Source organism: Pinus tabuliformis, chromosome J (genome assembly GCF_031772625.1).
Source record: "Pinus tabuliformis cultivar Carrire ecotype Pingquan chromosome J, CPIR1, whole genome shotgun sequence".
Lineage (NCBI taxonomy): Eukaryota > Viridiplantae > Streptophyta > Pinopsida > Pinales > Pinaceae > Pinus > Pinus tabuliformis.
Window position 1 is genome coordinate 455,019,296 of NC_142295.1, and position 23,924 is coordinate 455,043,219.

Sequence of the window (23,924 nt, forward strand, 5' to 3'; positions counted from 1 at the left end):
TATATGTATCTAGTTTCCGTTGGTGTGTTATCTGCACTTCCGTGGATTACCTAAAGGGGTACATTTTGAACTTCTTCTGCAAAATTATGTTGGTGGCATTAGCATTAATTGGCAAAGGCAATGGATTTCTTGGAATTAAATTGACCCCTGTATCCCAACATTATGGTAGAAGAAACCTTTAAACTTCCAATAGTAAGCTACTATGAATGACAAAGATGCCAGAGCCATACAATGATGAATCATATTTGCATCCACCAGAATCCAGTGTGGAATAATTTAAGGACCATACAGAAAAGAGGGTTGTCAAGGGCCATTGGACCAAATAATGGAGCAAGTCTATGATGATAGTGAAGTTCAGCCAACCATTTTTTTGGACAAATAAAAATCAATGTTGTGATCTTAAAGTCCTTTGAAATTTGAATCGATTCTTCAAAGCAACGCATCCAGAATAAATATACTACCCCTCCGCTGCTTCTGTAATTAAAACAGTAGACCCATCAAACACTGTAATGGCCAAAATCAGCTTAGACAAATTTTTCTAAACAATGCCCCGCACAGGCAGAGTTTGCTAGTCTTCGATTTCAAATACCACGTCAATTGCTTTTAAGGTAACTGCTCTACAAAAGCAATGTCAAAATCTTATATATGTGAATTATAATTTGAATCCAGAATGAATTGCAACTACTCCGCCTGAAAGGTTCTCATATTCAACTTTCTCAAAGCCTGCTTCCTTAATCATTGCAGCGAACTTTTCCTGTGCAGTCACCATTTTGTCAAAGCACCATCAACACTGGTAATAGGGAGCATGATTGAGAAAAAAACAAACATTAAAAATGTTTGAACTGGAAAAGACAAAACAGATTATGGCTACCTGAGATGGAAACTTGCGTATGCTCTCCACTAAATATTGGTAAGATGCACGATCCCCAGCAACAATTTCTCCAATAGATGGAATAACTGAAAATGAGTAAAAATCATATCTGCAAAAGTACAAATGACAAGAATTTTTTCGCAATTAATATAGCTCATTCACTGACATCAACCATCCAGAAATGCCCAGTTCTAAATTGCATGCTTTGTATGAGAAATAAGCATAACCCAATTAAAACCTAGTATACACAAGAATAAAGAGAATTCCAAATATTGCATCAAAAAAATCTTCAGTGACCAGTTCTTAAATGCACTGAACATCTGAGGCTTCACTTGTTTTGCCTTTAAATGTAGGAAAGCAAAGTGTCTTACAATTCTCGGAAACCAGGGATGTTGACATGGCTCAACTCAAGACACAGAAATCTTCCACCCCGCCTTAAGACTCTGTATTACAAGGTTAAAGCATGTGAGTAGCTAAACTCTGTCATATCAATGCAATAAATAAATAGCTGCAAAATTGTATGCCAATTTAAACAAACTACTAAAAGTAACTAAATTTCAACTTTGTAATTGACTCTCAAAATAATGACAATATATAATGAACTTACCTATTTCAGACCAGTATGACTGCAAGAAACATACAGCACAATACTAAATAAAGATACCAAAACTGAACCCTTCTGTAAAGTTTCTATTACATTCAGGGGCCATAGCATAGATAACATCTGTGCCTGTAACCCCTCTTCCAGCAGGGGTACCTCCATATTTATTGCAGGATTATTAAACACCATTGTAAGCCCCCAAGTTCACAAGTCAAAAGCAATGTAACAACCATATCAGACCTTGTAGGCATCCTAGACCATATGTCATGTTGAGTCTGTCTTGTTATGGTAAGACAATGGTTGGTCCCTTTGAGTTCACTTTAGGTCCCTTTCATCTTAGATAGGATTGGAGGTCCTTAGGTGAGCTTATATGTGGACTGATGGTTTTTGAGGAGCCTTCATTTTGTAGGGGTGATCACCAGTGTAGGGGTTAGTCCAGCCCATATTAGGTGCACCTATGTCTTTCCACACGATTATGAGCCTATCGAGTCTATAGGTGGAGATGTCTTTGGTGTCATATCCCTAAAATATTTCTCAGATATGGCAGTCTCACAGTTAGCGACATTTTCACACTTTCCAAGGCAGTTCACACTTGCCAACGCAAAGTGGTCCCAGAAATCAAAAAGTCAAGATGTCAAATTATAGAGAGCTCAGTCACAAAATGACATGCTACATGGAATTTTTCCATTTGGATGAGGTATTCACAAGTTATGGCTGGTCAAAGGCAGTGAACAAGGGTGCACAGTGTTCCAAGGGCAGATCAAGTAGAGCACTGCATCATTTTGGACATGTCTTACATCCAAAATTATATTCTTGCCAAAAGGAACAAAACCCATGTCTCAGAACATTTTATTCCTCAATGGCATTAGAGACCATTCACTTGGGCGTGATGATGTGGCAGAATAGATTTCTAGATGGCATAATAGAGGCAGGTTTTGTAAGAATTTGACATGTAATATGTCAAAATTGGTCTACAAAATGAGAGGAACAAAACCCTTGTCTCAGTTTCTCCAAATTCCCAAAGATGTTAGAGACACAGCAATGAGCATGATGATGTGGCAAATTGCAACGCAGGGCATAATTTGGTCAAATGAAGCAAGACCCATATGAACCAAGCCAAATTATAGCAAAGTCAAGTGGCAAAATTGGCAAATTCATAAAGGCGTTGAAGAACTAGAAAAATGTGGTCAAATTTGAGTTACCATGCATGGTAAAGTCAAGTCAAAGGGTGAGACCATTCGTCATCATGCTGACTTCCCGATACTTTGCGAGTGGAACGTTGAGTTTCTTGGGTTGTAAAAGTCAATTTGATCCCTTAATGGAAAAAGTCATAAAATTAACATAATATTTAATTATAAAATTATAGGTCTCCAACTTGTAGATGACTAGTAAATATTATTTTCTAGAGGGAGTCAAACTATGTTAATTTGAGTTAACATGTTCTTTGCTTAAGACAATTACTTCATTGGCCCACAATTAACTTCATTAATCCATTAGAAATCATATTCACCATTAACATATGACAATAACTGATGAAAGAACATTAAATCTAAAAGCATAAGACAAGCCAAGAACACGAGGATATGGCACAAGCCAGGGAAAAACCCCAAGATGGGGAAAACCCTTGATCAATTCTTCTTATTATCAATATCAAATGTTCAACAGAGAGAGTACAACGATAGATAGACTGGCTAACTCACTGTACAAAACAGATCTGAAGATTACTGCCAAGTTAGGGTTCCTATCGGTGACTGAGAAACCTTTTTCCAGTGAGTTGCACCCTTTGTTGTCCTTTCCAAGACATTCAACAGTGATCTAATATTGTGGTTCCTCTTCAAGGCTCCCCACAACAGTCCTGTACTCACATCAACAAGAATCTGCTCAAGATCTAAGGTTAAACTTTTTGTTTATATAGCGGCCCACTCTCCTTGATAGCGGCTGAGGTAAAGAGCTCGGATTAGGTCATGCATCCCTTCCATATGTGTCTCCATACTAGCTGCTAAGGTAGCCTTTCCTGCAGCCCAAACCAAAATGCAAAATATGCACAATGAGACCCCAAAATCTCACCATACAATCAGCGTCTTGACCTGTGGCTTTCTTTAGAGAATGTGGTGTGAAAATTTTTGAATCTAAGACATCAAAAATCTCTACTGCATTATCTGGTTTATTATATCCTACTTGTTATTTCCATTAACAAGTTATTTATTAATATAAATACCGAAATAAACACAAATGCAGCCTTCACACATATACAAATCAGCAACTGAAATAAACTGAAACAACACAAGGGACACTGTTATTTTTGGACAATCGGCCCCGGAAAAACCTAATGCAGGAAAACCGGTGCAGCAAATATGAGGGTTTTATTATTATGTAGTTTTCTTAATACAACTAGGGTGCCAGAAATGGCTCACCCTTCAAAGATTTTCCTTGGCAGAAGTACCTTTCTTCAAAGACAGATATTCCGACTAATCAACAACCAAATGAATAGCCTCACAGTGACTTCAATTGCTCCCATAGCAAGATAGCGAAAGCCGCTCCAAGCTACCCTCAAGAACTACGTCACCCTCCAGAGTCTGCGTCACCCTCTACGGCTTTGCGTCAGCTAACTAGCTCTCAGTCTACCCCACGAAAATTCCTCAACGCTACCTCTTCAGCCCAGCGTCGGCTCTGCAGCCCTATGCATTGCCTGCGTCAGCCTCTGCTGCCTCTGCGTCAACCTCGTGGCCCTCTACATCTTCTATGCTGGCCTCCTCAGCCTACTTAGGCTCCACGCTGTCTCTCTGGCACTCTTTCTACCTCACTGATATGTATTCTCATCCTTCTACCGAACTGCCCCTCGCTGCAACAGATCACTAGTTCGATTTCTCAGCAAAACCCTGCCCCAGAAAATCGAATTCACTGATCAAATTGGTGTCTTGGTGTGTCTCCAACTGACCCTCAAGCCTCCTCTTATACTTTTCCTGTTGATGATTCAACGGTTGAGATTAAGTCCCTAATCAATGACTAAGATTAGATATGGCTTGATCCTCGTTATTTAGAACTTTCTCACACATATTATATTAATACACATTAATATTTTAATTTTCCTAAGTTTAGACTTAGGGTCTCATTAAAAATATTAATTATTTTAATATCTCTCCATCCGGGTGGAATTTCTCCAAACGATTTCTGGGTCTTGGAGATCTCATGTGCCTTAGCCTCTCCACCAATTTTCATGGCTAGAGCACATCCGATGCTACCAAAAACCAACACTCCCTCTTAGCAAGGAATGTGCTCTAGCAATGCTTCACCATAGAAACATCACATTGATTCTCCACATAGGTACTTGTGCTGATGCTTGGCCTGCTGCCTCACATCCTCTGTACTACTGCTTCCTGTACTGCTTCCCATGACACTGCCACTGCTACATTTGTACTGCAGCCCCCTTTCAACATGTTTTATCATGCTCCCCATAACATTACCACTGCTAACTGCTACACTACAACTCAATTACTAAGAAGTAAGTAACTGACTTCACCCAAACTGTTGGGTCCCTATAATACTAGTGATTACCCCATTACTATTGTAGTTATACCCCTTATTTATATTGTTGTGCCCCCATTGCCCCCATATTGTTATTAATGTGCCCATAGAATCCCTCTATTGTTATTTTTGTGGCTTTATATTATTATTGTTAGGTCGGCTGGATTATATTGTGACTCCTTAGACTCCTATATATAGAAAGGAGGTTTTGTCATTTGAATCATCCAAGAATTGTTCATTTATGTAATGTAAAGGAGGTTGCCCCCTCGAAGAGGCTGAATTCTAAGGCGTGGATCTCTCTTTTCTATCTTTTTGTGAGTTGGTTTCATAACATTTGGTATCAGAGCTTTGGATTCTAGGGTTTCGCTGCTCCAAACAGGTCATCGTGGCATTTTCGCTATAACTTTTTTTCTGTGACGTTTCAGAAATCGCAAAAAAAAACCCATTTGAGAAGAAATCGCGTTGAACCTTGGGTCCGAATTTCAGAGCTTTTCGCGCGATATTTTCGGAGATATGATCTGAGGAAGTTGGTCTTTTTGCAGACTCCTGAATTACACTCAAAACAGGTGACCTGGGGAAAATCGTCATAACTTTCTTTCTGAGCATCGGATTGAAATTTCGTAAGAAGGTACAGAAAGAGGACGGACTGTAGTTTTCTTTTATATATTTTTCAGAGTCAAAGGTTGAAACAGTGACACGTGGCACTTCATACAAGTTCGCTCTACTGAACTAGTCTATAATCAGGTCACTGCGGGAGATTGTGCATAACTCTTTCTTGGAGAATCCAATTTGGATCAGACTAGTGGCATTGGAAAGAGGACATAGAAGGCTACTACAGGTCACAATTTCAGAACTGGATGATTTGAAATTACAGAGATACATCAGATTCAATATCAGGCTTCTACAAAGTAAAAAAAGGTGTGTAGTTTTTTTTTTTAATTTTTGCATAAGCTTGGTTTGAAGGAATTCAAAGGGCATAGTAAAGCATTATTATCGGTAACTGATGCCCCGAGGAAAGAAAATGCAAACACCTAGTAAGAAACCTGAAAGCTCTAGCATGACTCATGAAGAAGAGGAAGAAATGCTACATGATATATCAAAATTACAAGAACAAGTGCAACAAATGTCACGCTCACAAAAGCTAACAAATGCTAAGATAAATGGCGTGGAATCTAAGATAAAGGGCATGGAAGCTAAGATGGATGATTTGAGGACAGATTTGAAGACAGACATGGCAAATTTGAAGACAGATTTGACAAATTTTCTACAAGAAATACTTACTAATGGTGAAAAGGTTGTAAAGGAAACTCATGATGTGAACAAAAGAAATGTTAATCATGATTCCATAGACTCTAATGTTGGATCGAAGACCCACCATATTCCAAAAATCGATATGAGGAAGTTTGATGGCAAGGATCCCGCCACATGGATATTACAGATGGAGCAGTTCTTCGATCTCAATAATGTGCAAAACACACAAAAGGTACGTATGGCAACTTTATATTTGGAACCAAATCAGTTTGTATGGTATCAATGGCTTTGCTCTCGTAAACAATTTATCACTTGGGCAATTTTTACGGAAGAATTGATAGCACATTATGAGGATACAAAAAGCAACACTTTTTTTAGCCAATTGATAAGTCTCAAACAAAAGGGTTCAATAATGGAGCACATTGAGGAGTTCCAAAAATTGAACATAAGGGTAAAAGATATTCCAGAGGAGCATAGGATTGATGTGTTCATAGGGTCTTTAAAGGATAATATCCAACATGATGTTCGCCTTTGGGAACCTGATTCATTAGAGAAGGCATTCAGGTTAGCAAGAAAAATGGAAAGCAAAATTATGGCAACCAGGAAGCATACCACTCACAACTATAAAGACGGAAGTGTTGTTGCCCCTAGTCTTCCACAACCTATAAGGTTGACACCACAACAATTGGAAGAAAAAAGAGCAAAAGGGCTTTGTTACAGTTGTGATAGCAAATACACTAAAGGTCATAAGTGTGCTGAGAAGAAATTATTCTACATAGATTGTGAAGAGGAAGAAGAAAAGGAGCAAGAAAGGTCAAAAGAAGAGGATATACTCCAGGAACAAAGCCTAGATGAAGAACAAATAAATCCGACCATATCTTGTAATGCATTGGCGGGAATTACCACTCCTCAAACCATCAAGATAGAAGGACAAATCAAGAAGAAAAAGGTAATAGTGTTGATTGATTCAGGAAGCACCCACAATTTTATTCATTGTAGGGTAGCAAAAGAATTGAATTGCTTCCTATATCCAGCACCAGAGTGTCAAGTGATGATTGCAAATGGAGGAACAATAAATTGCTCTGGAAAGTGCCATAATATCAAGCTATCCATGGGAGAATATGTATTGACTAGCCCAATGCTTTCCATTCCAATGGGAGGTGCTGATGTTGTACTAGGAGTCCAATGGCTACAATCCTTGGGTACAATAGCTTTTAATTTTCAAGAACTTTTCATCAAATTTTCTACGGAAGGAAAGGAAGTTGAATTAAGGGGTATTGCAGGGAAACCAGGAAAGATAATCAGCTCTAATGGTATGACAAAGCTTCTAAAAAAGGAGCAAAGGGGTGTAATTGCACAATTATGTTCGCTAGATGTTTCCACATTGGAATCATCTATTTCTCCAGATCTCCAAAAAGTCCTGGACAATCATTCCAAGGTATTTGAGACTCCCAAAGGTCTCCCACCTATGCGTGATCATGATCATGCTATTCATCTGATTCCAGGAAGTGTTCCTCCAAACATCAGGCCGTACAGATATCCCTATGTCCAAAAAAGTGAAATTGAACGTATGGTTGCAGAAATGCTAGAGGCTGGTATAATTCAACCGAGTCAAAGTTCTTTCTCACTCCAGTAGTATTGGTGCACAAGAAGGATGGATCATGGCGCATGTGTCCGGATTATAGGGAGCTCAACAAGCTCACTATTAAAGATAAGTTCCCCATTCCTGTCATTGATGAATTACTGGATGAATTGCATGGATCAATTTACTTCACCAAGTTGGATCTTCGTTCAGGATATCATCAAATCAGAATGAAGATTGAAGACATTCCGAAAACGGCATTTAGAACTCATGAGGGTCATTATGAATTTTTGGTCATGCCTTTTGGCCTTACCAATGCACCTTCAACATTTCAAGGTTTGATGAATTCAATTTTCAAACCATTCCTTAGAAAATTTGTGTTAGTATTTTTTGATGATATACTAATCTACAGCAAGTCTTGGAAGGATCATGTTGAACATGTTGACAGGGTGCTACAACTATTGGAGGAGAAACAATTATATGCAAAAAGATCCAAATGTTTCTTTGGAGTCCAGGAGGTGGAATATTTGGGTCATATTGTATCTCATGAAGGAGTTAAGGTAGACCCTAGCAAAATTAAAGCCATTAAGGAATGGAAAATCCCCACATCCATAAAGCATCTGCGAGGATTTCTTGGGTTGACAGGGTATTATCGCAAGTTTGTTAAGAATTATGGGAGAATAGCAGCACCTCTAACAACATTATTGAAGAAAGATGCATTTTCATGGACTCCGGAAGCAACAAAGGCCTTTGAACATCTTAAAGAGGCAATGTGCCAAGCACCGGTCTTAGCTACACCGGACTTCACAAAACCTTTATTGTGGAATGTGATGCTTCAGGAAATGGAATTGGTGCTGTTCTAATGCAAGATGAAAGACCCATTGCTTTTGAAAGTCGTCCAATCAAGGGAAAGTTTTTAAGAAAAGCTATTTATGAGAAGGAAATGTTGGCAATACTCCATGCACTTAAGAAATGGCGACCCTACCTAATGGGAAGACACTTCAAGGTAAAAACGGATCATGATAGCCTTAAATACTTTTTAGAACAAAGATTATCCTCTGAAGAGCAACAAAAGTGGGTCACAAAGATGTTGGGTTATGACTTTGAAATCATCTACAAAAAAGGGAAGCAAAATGTGGTGGCAGATGCACTCTCAAGAAAGGATGAGGATGTGGAAGCATTGTTGTGCGCCATTTCTATTATCCAACCAGATTGGATAAATGAAGCAAGGGAGGAATGGAAGAATGACGAAGAAGTGTGGGCACTTATTCGAAAGCTACAACAAGATTCCAGTACGTCTGATACATTTAGCTGGAAAAATGATTCGTTATGGTACAAAGATCGCTTATACCTCTGTAAGAATTCCCAGCTAAAACAAAAGATTCTTATGGAATTGCACACTTCTCCCTTAGGAGGGCACTCAGGATTTTTAAAAACTTACCACAGGGTTAAGAAGGAATTTTTTTGGGATGGCCTTAAATCAGATATTCAAAAGTTTGTGGCAGAATGTTTGGTTTGCCAACAAAATAAAGTTGAAACAATTAAGACACCGGGTCTATTACAACCTTTATCCATTCCAAGCCAACGTTGGGAGGAGGTTTCAATGGATTTTATCACAGGTTTACCCAAGTCTGAGGGAAAGAGTGTCATCATGGTGGTAGTTGACAGACTTACCAAGTATGCACACTTTTGTGCATTATCACATCCATTTAAAGCCAGTACAGTTTCTACTGCATTTATGGAAACAATTCAAAAGCTACATGGAAACCCAAAGATTATTGTAAGTGACAGAGATCCCATTTTCACTGGAAATTTTTGGACAGAATTATTTTCTTGTCTTGGTACTCAGTTAGCTCATAGCTCATCTTATCATCCTCAATCTGATGGGCAAACTGAGATAGTAAACAAATGTTTGGAAGGATATCTTCGTTGCTTTGTATCTGATAAACAGACACAATGGGTCAAATGGTTGCCTCTGGCTGAATGGTGGTATAACACTTCCTTTCATACAGCAACAAAAATGACCCCATTTATGGCACTTTATGGGTATCAACCACCATCCATCACATCATATTTAAGAGAAAATTCTAAGGTTCAGGCAGTGGAACATCACATCGAACATCAACAACAAGTCCTCCAACTCTTAAAGGATAACCTCGTGTTGGCACAGAATAGAATGAAACAACATCAACATCGCAGTGAAAGAAGTTTTGATGTAGGTGATTGGGTATTCCTACGGCTACAACCATATAAGCAAATGTCCCTCAAGCAAGCTAAGAAGGATAATAAATTATCACCAAAGTATTATGGTCCGTACAAGGTGTTGCAAAAGATTGGTACTATGGCATACAAATTGGAGCTTCCTGCAGCTTCTCGATTGCACCCAGTTTTCCATGTTTCATGTTTAAAGAAGGTTATAGGCGACAAGCTCCCAGTTCAAACAATATTGCCAGAACTTGACGAGGAAGGAAAAATTATATTGGAACCGGAAGCAGTTATAGAAACAAGAACTCGACAGCTACGAAATCGATCAATTTCAGAGTACCTTATCAAGTGGAAGAACTTATCCGCTGAAGATTCCACATGGGAGGATGAGAATTTTATGCAGAAGTATCCAGAACTACTCAAGCGTTGAGGACAACACTTTTTTGAAGGAGAGGGGCATGTTGGGTCCCTATAATACTAGTGATTACCCCATTACTATTGTAGTTATACCCCTTATTTATATTGTTGTGCCCCCATTGCCCCCATATTGTTATTAATGTGCCCATAGAATCCCTCTATTGTTATTTTTGTGGCTTTATATTATTATTGTTAGGTCGGCTGGATTATATTGTGACTCCTTAGACTCCTATATATAGAAAGGAGGTTTTGTCATTTGAATCATCCAAGAATTGTTCATTTATGTAATGTAAAGGAGGTTGCCCCCTCGAAGAGGCTGAATTCTAAGGCGTGGATCTCTCTTTTCTATCTTTTTGTGAGTTGGTTTCATAACACAAACACTGACATCCCGGTCAGTCTGGAAGCCTCGTGATGCTGAAGCTACCTCTGCTGCTATCCTATGCTCCCTCTGCTGCCACTGTGCTGCTGTAGACACCTCTGTGCCTCTCACACTGTTGTAACCTCTACTATGCTTCCTCAGATTTCTGCACTCTAGCCCTGCCTTGCCGCTCCACCACAATTTGCTCCACCTAACACCTGTCATCATGCTATTGTCATTAAGGGCTCCCGTAGCCGAATGTGATCCAAGAGTTTGAGCACCTTAAGGATCCTGCCCCACTCCTGTAGTCCTCTCAACTACAGCTCAATGTCTCCCCACCTCTTCTCTAGAGGCGCATGAGCACTCATGGCACAATCATCATCAGTCTCGACATCCTTCTCCGCCTTTGCTGGAGCTGCCTTTGAGTCAAAATCTTCTCCCTTGCCTTTCTTCTTGGGGCACTGAGATGCATAATGTCCTAGGCTCCCAGCTCCCCACAGTTGAAGCACTTGACCTTGGAGATGTCCTTCTTCTTCCTCTTCCCTTGTTGTCCCGCAAATGCTAGAGCTGCATCCTCCTCCTCCTCTTTCTTGACTCGAACTTCCTTACCACTACTCCCCGCCTCGGTCAACCTCCTGATCTCTTCCTGTTGAAGAGCTGCCCACATCGCTTCCCAACTAGGAAGAGTCGCTCTGCCCAAAATGCTTTGGAAAAACGTCTCTCAGTCCTCGGAGACTGCATTCAGAGCAGTCCTAACCATAAACTCCAGATCCGGTGTAGACCCCACGGAAGTAAGTTGGTCGTGAATTCCTTGCAACCTAAAGAGGAAGTGATTTATCTCCTCTCCTTTCTGCATCTAATATGACCTCAGCTGATTCTCCAATAACATCTTCTACTACACGAAAGAGCCTTGGTATAAGATGGTCAACATTTGCCACATTTCATTTGTTTTGTTCTTCTCAGCAATATGTGGTATGACATGATCCTTGACCTAGTCTAGGATCATGCATTTCGCCTTTGCCATGGCATCCTCATACTTCTCATTTGCATTCGAGTCAGCTGAGACAACTACGATTTTCAAGGCATAGTCTTTGATGCGATGTTTATCCAGGATTGCCAGGATCCTGGCCTTCTAGATGACAAAATTGGAAGCCCGTCCAATATGTCCTGATCCCTCAATCCGTTCACTGCCATCTCTGCTCCTCTTCTAGACTCCCTCTAAGTCTCAACTTCCCTCCTGGAAATCCTCTAGCCAACTGTCGAATCACTCCTCTCCAATCCCCTTTGTTGCTGCAATTCAGATCTGGATTTCTTGGCTAGAAATCCGTCGAGGTAGTGCTTCCCTCTACCTCGGTTCTGTCTCCTTAGACATTGTTCTACACTGACAGAAACAGCGTCCCACCAGCTCCTCAAATCACGATCTGTACAGCTCCCTTAGCCTCGGCAACTAAAGATTCTGAGCCCTTCTGGCTCTGCGCAATCACAGTGAGAGTTGGATCATCTCTTCCTGGCCTCAGCGTCAATCCTTCCTAGCTGATAAGGATGACCAAGCACTGCGTAGGCCTGATCTGTCCCCCCTCTGCCTCCGCGCTGGCCTTTCTCCTGGCTCAGAATGTTGACGTAGGCTTTGCGTGAGTCTCTACGTCACTCTCTTAGCATTGCATCACTCCTCCTCTTGCCTCTTCAGCTCTAAAACAGCGTTGTCTCTCGCGACAACTGCTTCTCTGCTGCAAATCCTCAGATTTCTTTTGTTGGTGTCTTCAGTCCTCCTTGATCTGCAACCTCGCTCTGATACCATGTGAAAAATTCTGAATCTAGCACATCATAAATCCCTACTGCATTATCTGGTTTATTATCTCCTACTTGTTCTTTCCAGTAACAAGTTATTTATTAATATAAATACCGAAATAAACACAAATGCAGCCTTCACACATATACAGATCAACCACTGAAATAAACTAAGATAACACAAGGGGCAACGTTATTTTTGGACAATCGTCCCTATAAAAACCCAATGCGGGAAAACCGGTGTAGCAGATATGAGGGTTTTATTATTATGCAGTTTTCTGAATACAACTAGGGTACCAAAAATGGCTCACCCTTCAGAGATTTTCCTTGGTAGAAGTACCTTTCTTTAGAGACAAATATTCCAGCTAATCAGCAACTGAATGAATAGCCTCACAGTGACTTCGACTGCTCCCTTAGCTGGACAACGAAAGCTGCTCCAAGCTACCCTCCAGAAACTGCGTCACCCTCTACGGATCTGCGTCAGCTAACTAGCTCTCAGTCTCCCCCACAAAAATTCCTCAGTGCTGCCTCTTCAGCCCAGCATCAGCTCTGCAGCCCTCTGCGCTGCCTGCGTCAGCCTCTGCTACCTTTGCATCGGTCTCTTGGCCCTCTGTGTCTTCTCCACTGACCTCCTCAGCCTCTTGGCCCTCTGCGTCAGTCTTGGCTGCCTCTGAGTCAGCCTACTTAGGCTCTGCGATGTCTCTCCGGCACTCTCTCTGCCTCTCTGCTATGTATTCTCGGCGTTCTGTCGAACTGCCCCTCGCTGCAACAGATCACTAGTTCGATTTCTCAGCAAAACTCTGCCCCAGAAAATCGAACTGACTGAGCAAATTGGTGTCTTGGTGTGTCTCCCACTGACCCTCTAGCCTCCTATTATACTTTTTCTATTGACGATTCAACAGTCGAGATTAAATCCCTAATCAACAGCTAAGATTAGATCTGGCTTGATCCTTGTTATTTAGAACTTTCTCACCCATATTATATTAATACACATTAATATTTTAATTTTCCTAAGTTTAGACTTAGGGTCTCATTAAAAATATTAATTATTTTAATATCTCTCCATCCGAGTGGAATTTCCCCAAACAATTTATGGGTCTTAGAGATCTCATATGCCTTAGCCTCTCCACCAATTTTCATGGCTAGAGCACATCCAATGCTACCAAAAATCAACATGTGGCCTGCTCTTGGATATATTCTAACCCAGAAAACATCCCCCAGAATTTTCCTCAAGCCTGCGGCAAGCTGTCTGCTTCTAATTCGGACTTGTGGGAGACCAATGTGCCAAAGAACAAACCCAACAACACGTCCTCCTGCTTCTCTAAGTTGTGGTTTCCCAAGCGACGAACGAACTCCTTTTTGATGATGTCTAATGAGGATTAGGGATCCCTGTATATATAACAATTTGTCCTTATGGAGGTGAAGTCGACCTTAATACTTGGAGGCAAAATTTGAATTTCAAATTTTCAATTTTCCCGCCTTAATAAGGTTGTCTTGTGGAATTCTTTTAAATAAATAAATATCTTTCCTTATCCAATTTTGGTGATCTTTAGGCCAACTTTGGTCCTCTCGAAAAGAGGAATTCAATGCCACAATTATCTTCCTCAAAAGAGCTATCCAAAGTGGAATTTGGCCCTTGTTTCCAATTTTAACACTCCCTCTCAACTAGGGAGAATTCCACCTACCAATCCATCCATCATCATCAATCATCATGCCATCCTGTTGTCATGAAGCATCTCTATATCTCATCTTTGCTCTGCTCTATTGAACATTGATATGAATAATAAAGAAGAATCGATCAAGAGTGAGTCACAAGACCTTGCCACTCTCCATTGAGAAGTCAGACCACATAACCTGAACTACAATCGGACTTGATCCCAAGTGATCAAGTTGAAGAACATCATTCATCTTAGACATAGGGAGTACGACAATACACGATGCGTCCATCGGTAGTGCTATGGTCCCTATCCACTTTTCCCAACTCATTGGCCAGATGAGAGGTACTTCCCATGTGTCCCAGACTACATGGGTAGGATGATACTGAATCAATAACAGGGAAAGAATGTATCACATCCTGCTCACAACCACACGTAGGGAAAGGATGAACCACATCCTACAATCACACATCACGAGCACACGTAGGTAAAGGATGAACCACATCCTACATATGAAAATCACCGAGAGTAGGGAAAGGATGAACCACGTCCTACAAACACAAGTTACAATCACATGTAGGGAAAGGATAAACCACATCCTACAAACACAAGTCACAACAATCAATCGTAGGAAGGATCCTACACATGGGGAAAGGATGAACCACGTCCCACCGACATGTCAACCACCAATCATAAGGAATGAGCATCCTACATGTGGGGAAAGGAAGAACCACATCCCACTAACATGCCAACAGATGCCTATATGCATCTCTCATTAGGGTATCCGTAGGAGGTGGTGAACCACCCATCCTACTCATATGCCATAGGAGAAGGTGAACCACTCATCCTATGCATATGTCATCAACAATAGGGAAAGGTGAACCACTCACCCCACATACATTTGTCCGTAATCGTAGGGGCAGGTGAACCACTCACCTGCGAAAATTTCTAAACCTAACAAACCAAAAATCCTACTGCAGTAAACTGATTTGCATTACTTACTTGTATTCTTCACTTTAACAAGTTATTTTCAGAAATATTCAGAAAATATTAACGCAAATACACTGTAGCCTACACCACTATACAAATCAAGTACTGAAAAATAAATGAGACAACCACAAAAAGGACACTTATTTTTGGACTAAACATCCCCGGAAAAACCCGGCGTGGGAAAACCGATGTACCAGATATGAGGGTTTTATTATTAAGCAGATTTATGAATACAACTAGGGTGCCAAATCCGGATCACCCAACAGAGAATAAACCCAATAGAAGTACACCTCTATCCGGAGACAGATATTTTGGCGAATCCAGCAACTGGATGAACAAACCCCACATGTGATTGCATTGTCCCCAGTGTTGTGCAGCGATCGCTGCTCCCAGCTCTATGCTGGAAATGCATCACCTCCTCTAGAAGTTGCGTCACCCTCCCCGTGAGCCTTCCCGACTCAGAAATCGATCTGTTGAACTGATGCCTGATCTGCCTCACAGAAACCCCAGCGTTGCCTCTAAGTGACTGCATCAGCCTTTCTAGAGTTGCGTTGTCTCTCCCTGGTGTTGCGCTACCTCTCTGTTATGTATTCTCGACCTTGGACGGAAGTCCCTCTGTCGAACTACCTCTCTCTGCAATAGAAGCTCACTCCGAAATTCTCAGCAAACCACACCCCAAAATTTTGATCTAGCTCAAGTATTGCACTCTCTGTGATCTAATCTCTAATCAACGGCTAAGATTAAATTAGACTTGATCCTCGTCACTTAGAAGCTTCTCACCCATATTTACATTAATTCACTTTAATTATTTTAATTTCCTAAGTTTTAACTTAGGCACCATTAAAAATAATTAATTATTTGAATAACATGCACTCCGAGAGAAATTTCTCCAAACGATTTCTGGATCATGGAGATCTCATGTGTTCTAGCTCCTCAACAAAATTTCGGAGCTAGAGCACATCCGATGATAGCCAAAAATCAACACTCCCTCTTAGTGAGGAATGTGCTCTAGCAATACTTCCCAGCAGAAGTATCACACTGATCCACGACATCGGTTGGCCTGCTGCCCTTCATCCACTACACTGCTGCAATCTGTACTGTTGCCCATGACACTGCCACTGTCACTGCAGCGCCCTCTCAATATGCTGCATCATGTTGCCCATAGCACTGCCACTGCTAATTGTTGCACTGCAACTCAGTTGCTAAGAAGTAAGCAACTGAAAAGCCACCCAAAAGCTGACATGTTTGTCAGTCTAGATGCCCCTTAACGCTGAAGCTACCTTTGCTGCTAATCTGTGCTGACCCTCTGATGCTACTGTGCTGCTGTAGTATCTACTCTATGCCTTCTGCACTACTTCAACACTCCACTCTGCTCCTTCAAACTTTGGCACTCTAGCTCTGCCACTGTTGCTCCATCATCCCTCGCACCAACTCACTCCCGTCATTCTGCTACTGTCATTAAGGGCTGCCATAGTCGTATGTGATCCAAGAGTTTGGGCACCTCAAGGATCTTGTCCATCTCTATGTAGTCCTCCCGAATACAGCTCAATATCGCCCCACCTCTTCTCTAGAGGTGCATGAACACTCATCGCGTAATCATCATCGTCCTCTTTGTCAACGTGCGCTGGAGCAGCCTTTGAGTCAAACTTCTCTTCTTTGCCCTTCTTCTTCTGAGGGCACTGCGTGGTGAAATGACACATTTCTCCACATCTGAAGCATCTGACTTTGGATATGTCCTCCTCCTTTCGTTTCTGCTGCCCTTGTTGTCCCGCTAATGCGAGAGCTGCATCCTCCTCTTCATCCTTCTTGATTCTGACCCCTTTGTTGCTGCTTCCCGCCTTGGTCAATCGTCTGATCTCTTCCTGTCGAAGAGCTGCCCACATCTCCTCCCAACTAGGAAGAGAAGCCCTGCCCAAGATGCTTTGGACAAAGGTTTCCCAGTCTTCAATCACTGCATTCAGGGCAGTCCTAACCATAAATTCAAGATCTGGTGTAGCCCCTACAGAAGTTAGCTGGTCACGAATCCTTTGTAACCTAAGAAGGAAGGGACCGGTTTCTTCTCCCTTCTGCATCCGAAACTGTCTCAACTGACTCTCAAGCAACATCTTCCGTTGAATGGAAGTTCCCTCATACAATGTGGTCAAATCCTCCCACATTTCGCTGCTTGTGTCCTTCTCAGCAATATGTGGGATCACATGATCCTTGACCCCGTCCAAGATCACGCACTTTGCTTTTGCCTAAGCCTCCTCATACTTCTTGAGAGGATCATCATCAACCAGAACAACAAACGTCCTCAAGGCATAATCCTTGATGCAATTTTTATCCAAAACTGCCAAGATCCTGGCCTTCCAAATGACAAAGTTGGTTTCTCCATCCAACCTGCCCTGATCCCTCAATCCGTTAACGGCCATCTTTGCTCAAATGAATGTCAAACTGGTTCTCTTCTCCCTCTTTCATTGCTGCCCCAACAAAACTTGAAATTGGATTTCTTTAGCACTAGAAATCCTCTAAGGAACAAGCTCCCTCTGAATTTCGATTTCCCTCAAAGAAATCCTTCTGGTAACCACTATCGAACCACCCCTCTATGATCTCTCTTTGTTGCTGCTCAGCATTTGATCTAGATTTCTTGGCAAGAAATTTCTAAGGAACTGATTCCCTCTACTTTGCTTCTGCCCCACTAGGTATCGTTCTGCACCAACATAATCAGCACCCCACTAGCAACTCCAAATAAATCTGCGTTGCACCTCTAGCCACAGCAACCGAAAAACGAGACTCAACAGTCTCCACGCTGGCCCTGTAACCACTGTGCTACCCTATGCAGCAACAACATCACCCAATCAGGCTGACAAAGGCTCTGCGTGAACCTCCCTTGGTGACTGCGTCACCCCTCTGCTCTCTTGTCCTGAAACTGCGTTGTCTCTCGGGACAGTTGTCTTCACACACAGATTTTTCCTATGTCCTTTCGATGATGGCTTCAGTCCTCCTTGATCTGTAATTAGTCTGATACCATGTGAAATTTCTGAATCTAACAAACCAGAAATCCTACTACAGTAAATTGTTTTGCATTACCTACTTGTATTCTTCATTTTAACAAGTTATTTTCAGAAAATATTAATGCAAATACAGCCTACACCACTATACAGATCAAGTACTGAAAAATAAATGAGACAACCACACAAAGGACACTTATTTTTGGACTAAACGTCCTCAGAAAAACCAAGTGTGGGAAAACCGGTGTAGCAGATATGAGGGTTTTATTATTAAGCAGATTTATGAATACAACTAGGGTGCCAAATCTAGATCACCCAACAGAGAATAAACCCGACAGAAGTACCTCTATCCAGAGACAAATATTTTGGCGAATCCAGCAACTAGATGAACAAACCCCACAAGGGACTGCGTTGTCCCAAGTGTTGTGCAGTGATGGTTGCTCCCAGCTCTGCGCTGGAAATGCATCACCTCCTCCAGGAGTTGCGTCACCCTCCTAGTGAGCCTTCTCAGCTTAGAAATTGATCTGTTGAACTGATGCCTAATCTGCCTCACAGAAACCCCAGTGTTGCCTCTAAGTGACTGCATCAGCCCTCCAGCCCCTGCATCAGCCTTTCTGGAGCTGCGTTGTCTCTCCCCAGTGCTGCGCTACCTCTTTGCTATGTATTCTCGGCCTTGAACAGAAGTCCCTCTGCCGAACTGCCCCTCTCTACACTAGAAGCTCACTCCGAAATTCTCAGCAAACCACACCCCAGAATTTCGATCTAACACAAGTGTTGCTCTCTCTATGTGTGTTCTCCAACTGACCCCAAGCCTTCCTTTTATGCTTTTCTTGTTGAGAAATCAACGGCCATGATCTAATCTCTAATCAACGGCTAAGATTAAATAGACTTGATCCTGGTCACTTATAAGCTTCTCACCGATATTTACATTAATTCACTTAATTATTTTAATTTTCTAAGTTTTAACTTGGGTACCATTAAAGATAATTAATTATTTGAATAACATGCATTCCGAGTGGAATTTCTCCAAACGATTTCTGGGTCTTGGAGATCTCATGTGTTCTAGCCCCTCCACATAATTTTGGAGCTAGAGCACATTCGATGCTACCCAAAAATCAACATCATCCTGTACACAACGCACCAATGGAGGAAGGTGAACCACTCACCCTATGGTCGTTCATAGCTCAATAAGTACCCCAAGCCCCCAGGAGCTCCCAGAGCTCAATGTTCAATCTTAACCAAAGATTCCCTCATGTAGGGAATAGTGCCAGGTTGCTTTATGAAATCAAGACTAGATCTAGGTGATGATATTGTTGACCAAATCATCAATAGCTCCATCCAGCAGCTTATATATACATATATTGATTAGAGATCTTAGTAGCACTTAGTAATTCTCTGCTTCTAAATTTAACTGATCTTACTCCCTCTTGCTCAAGGAGATTGTTAAATTGGCAACTAGGGCCAAACTCCATGTGGGTCAACTTATTTATGGCAGCTAATATTTTTATTGGATCCCTCTCGTTGAGAGGTGTAGGATTGATCTAAAGATCATCCGATTCCGATAAGTATTTATGGAGATATGAATTTATTTTGATTATGGATTTATCATCAAGCCGACCAGCAACTTGAGTAGGCTCAAAAGCCCAAAAGATACACCTATTCATCACTTACATTTTAGTATAAATTGGCAAGGACTTGAAGTCATTTCAGATCATAATTCTTAAAGTGATCTCCTCTCCACGTCTTGGGTTTTTGGAGAAGGAGAGAACATGAGAATATGCTGGCCTAGATGATGCCCTAGCTCTCACACAGATAATGCCCTCAATTACAGTCAGTGCAAACCTATACGCTGCTCACAATGAATCTCTATACGTTGGCCATACGCATAGCATTATGCTGGCCATATAATATATGCATAGATGGAAATATATATGCACAGTATATCACGCAGGGAGAGACACATACGTTGGGGCAATGAAGATGATACGCTGGACACTGATAATACCTCTACGCAGATCATAGATGATATTCAACGCAGTTATACAACCCTATCATATATACGCTGGTAAGGAGACAGTGCAGATCACGCTACCCTGGGCAGTCAGATATACCACGCAGGTCATATGATATACCACGCAACGCTGGGAAGTCATGGTGATACACGCAGGTCATATGATATACCACGCAGTTGAAACGCTGGACATCACAGTCAAAGAGAGCACCACAGTCATGAAGAAAGTGAAACCCTACATCGTTCATGGTTGGAATACGCACAGTAATACACGCAGGTGGATTACGCACAGAATTACACACAAGTCTTCATGAATGGTTATACGATGGGCTGTCATAAGTTATATATATATTTATGCTGGAAATGAACCACAGTAATACAGTAGTATCTACACACTGTTCTTGATTAGGACGCTGGCCTTGATATAATATCATTTATACGTTGTTTATGATCAGGAAATGATATAACGCATATGGATACACTGGGAAGTCATATATACGTTGCAGTCATGGTTAAACTCTGGGCAGCAATGAATACACACTATAAAGGTAAACATTGTGCAGTCATCGTCAAGTCATATACGCATATGGGAATGAAGCTATAGTGGTCACGTAGTCATCGCAGTATACGCAGCAAACACTAAGTGGATGGAACGCAGTCATGCCCTGACTTATACATGGATATCATATGATGGCATGGATGGAACGCACTATCACACCTTACCACGTAGTCAAGGGTATACGTTGTGTATAAAAGTCAAGGCAGCACATATGAACGCAGTCAAGAAGTCAAGGCAACACATATGAATGCAGTCAAGAAGTCAAGGCAGCACATATGAACACAGTCAAGGGTATCCCTGAGCAAACCCTATACGGAAAATAATGGGACTGTGTAGAGTATTGCGTGGAACTATAGCCTCGCTGCTTTGCTAGGCTGCAAGCCATAGCAAGCAGCTAAGGCTGATGTGCATATGGTTATAACAGTAGCATTATGAGCAGCATGATGGGCAGCATAGGTGCATGATGACTTGGAGCATGGACAGCAGCATGATCAATGAGATCATGGACATGAAGGGCAGCATGATGATAATCATGATTAGTGCAGCATATGCAGTGGTGCAGCAAGTGGACCAAGATGCAGCACTACGTTTGGTGAAGCTGTCACCTTGAGAATCAGTTGAAGCAAAATGTCTTCAACTGATCTCATCATTATACGAAATGATCTAGATAAGTCAAGTGTTGACTTCTGTTGTAAATGTACTATCTCTCTCTCTCTCTTTCTCTGCTGAACTTTGAAGAACATAAAAGAAGAATTGATCAAGGGTTTCCCCACACATTGTGGGGTTTGTCCCTGGCTTGCGCCACATCTTATGTCCTCTTGTCTTGGCTTATCTTCTGCGATTTATATTTATGTTCTATTTGCAGTTTACTTTATGCTAATGTGATTGCTAATATGGAAAAGAAATTAAATAAATTGCTCTAGCATAGAACATACATAAAATTAACATGGTATCAGAGCTGAGGTGAAGACAACGTCCAACCAAGAGTGAAGGAGCAATCACCAAAGATAGTTGGGACAAGACAAAAGGATCAATGGGTTCTTCACAATTCACTTAGGGTGAAGTTGAAGTAGAGAATATTATCAGAATGGCGCAGTCGAACTTCTGATGGCATACCCAAAGATTGTTAGGAACTTACCCTGTAAATTCCTACATGGAACTCGCTGATGATTCCACAAGGTTGTATAAGTTTCACAACTTTGGGTCATCCAATCTTCCCTCAGTATTTGTTGCTCATAATGATGAAGTGAGCAAACTTTGGCATGAGCGATTTGGTCACTTAAACTATCGCTCCCTTCAGCATCTATGTAAAGAAAATATGGTGACAGGTCTTCCTATGGTATCTTGCAGAGATGGTGTTTGTTCCGGATGTGTACTCGGAAAACATCATCGGGACAGTTTTGACAAACGTGCCTCTTGGCACGCCTCAGCCCCTTTACAGCTTGTGCACAGTGATTTATGTGGTCCTCTTCCTGTTGCTTCATTCTCTGGCTGCAAGTACTTCTTAACTTTCATTGATGATTTCTCCAGACGCACTTGGGTATACTTCTTAAAACTCAAGAGCGAAGTATTGAACACTTTTTTGGCCTTCAAAGCCTTTGTTGAAAAACAATCTGGACATCAAATTCTTAAGCTAAGAACTGATAATGGTGGAGAATATGTTAAAAACACATTCATCAACTTTTGCACCGAAAATGGAATTCAAATGCAACATACTGTTCCATACACTCCACAACAAAATGGTGTAGCTGAAAGGAAAAATCGCACCTTAAAGGAAATGGCTAATTGTATGCTGCAATCTAAAGGACTCAGTCTTAGTTTTTGGGCCGAAGCAATTAATTGTGCAAATTATATAATCAATCGCACTCCTACTAAGGTTCTAGAGAATATCACTCCAGAAGAAGCTTGGAGTTCCATTAAACCAGATGTAAGTCACTTTCGTGTGTTTGGAAGTGAAGCATGGGCCCATATTCCAGATGAAAAGCATAAAGCTTTAGAACCTAAGAGTGAGAAATGTACTTTTGTTGGATATTCTGAAGATGTAAAAGGTTATAGACTTATTCCATTTAAGTACAAAAATGTTATCATTAGAAGAGATGTAAAATTTGATGAAAATAAATCGGCCTGCGAGCCTAGTCCGGCGGATGTGCCACCTCTTCCTATCTCTTCTACTTTTGAAAACATTTCTTCTTCAGATGATGAAAGCGAGGATGATAATCCTCCCCCACCTTCTCAGGATCCTCAACTTCCAAGATGGGTCCGTGCTACTCGGGATGCAGCAGGTGATCTTGCCGGTGATCCTACAGATCAGCGACGTACACGTTCTCAGTTTGAAAGAGCCTCTTCTTTACTGGCTCAAGCTCCAGTAAATCATGATCCTGACACTTTTGCAGAAGCTTCAGGCCATCCACATTGGGAAGCAGCTATGAATGAAGAATATCATTCATTGATGACAAATGATACATGGGATCTTGTTCCTCTACCAAAGGGACGCAAACTTGTTAGATGTAAATGGGTTTACAGAACCAAGTATGGACCAGATGGGAAAGTTGATAAACATAAAGCTCGTCTCGTTGCTAAGGGCTTTTCACAGGTTGAAGGCATTGACTACACTGAAACCTTCTCCCCTGTTGCCAAAATGAACTCTATCCGCCTTGTTCTTTCCCTTGCTGCCTCTTTAAAATGGGAAGTCCATCAGATGGATGTTAAATCTGCCTTCTTGCATGGGGACTTGCAGGAAGAAATCTATATGGAACAACCCATTGGCTTCATACAAACAGACTCCAGCCTTGTTTGTCGACTTAAGAAATCCCTTTATGGCCTCAAGCAAGCTCCTCGGGCTTGGTATGCCAAAATGGATAGCTTTCTTTTAGAATCTGGCTTTTCTAGGTGTCATTCTGACAATACTGTCTACACCAAGAAAGTGGGCAACTCTCTTATCATCCTTGTTCTTTATGTTGATGATCTTATTCTTACTGGTAGTGATCCCAACCTTATAAACCATGTGAAGTCCAGCCTTAAAAAGAAATTTGAAATGACAGACTTAGGACACTTACACTATTTTCTCGGTCTTCAAGTCTTGCAATCCAAGGAGGGTATTTTCCTTTCCCAGTCCAAGTAT

The 23,924-nt window shown here is 41.4% G+C and overlaps 1 protein-coding gene across 2 annotated transcripts in view; it reads right to left on the minus strand.

Annotated features, from left to right (window-relative positions):
• Window positions 1-203: 203 nt before the first annotated feature.
• The window catches only part of LOC149227777 (2-methoxy-6-polyprenyl-1,4-benzoquinol methylase, mitochondrial-like), a 227,203-nt gene continuing 203,482 nt past the window's right edge, over window positions 204-23,924 (minus strand). The window contains exons 6-8 of one of the 2 annotated variants that reach the window (XM_089377930.1): window positions 1,243-1,314; window positions 872-980; window positions 204-754 (exon numbers count right to left, since the gene is read on the minus strand). In XM_089377930.1, the coding sequence (XP_089234056.1) occupies window positions 653-754; window positions 872-980; window positions 1,243-1,314 (283 nt within the window). In that variant the 3' untranslated portion in view covers window positions 204-652. The remainder of the gene's footprint in view (window positions 755-871; window positions 981-1,242; window positions 1,315-23,924) is intronic. The other variant, XM_089377931.1, reaches the window with a different exon arrangement.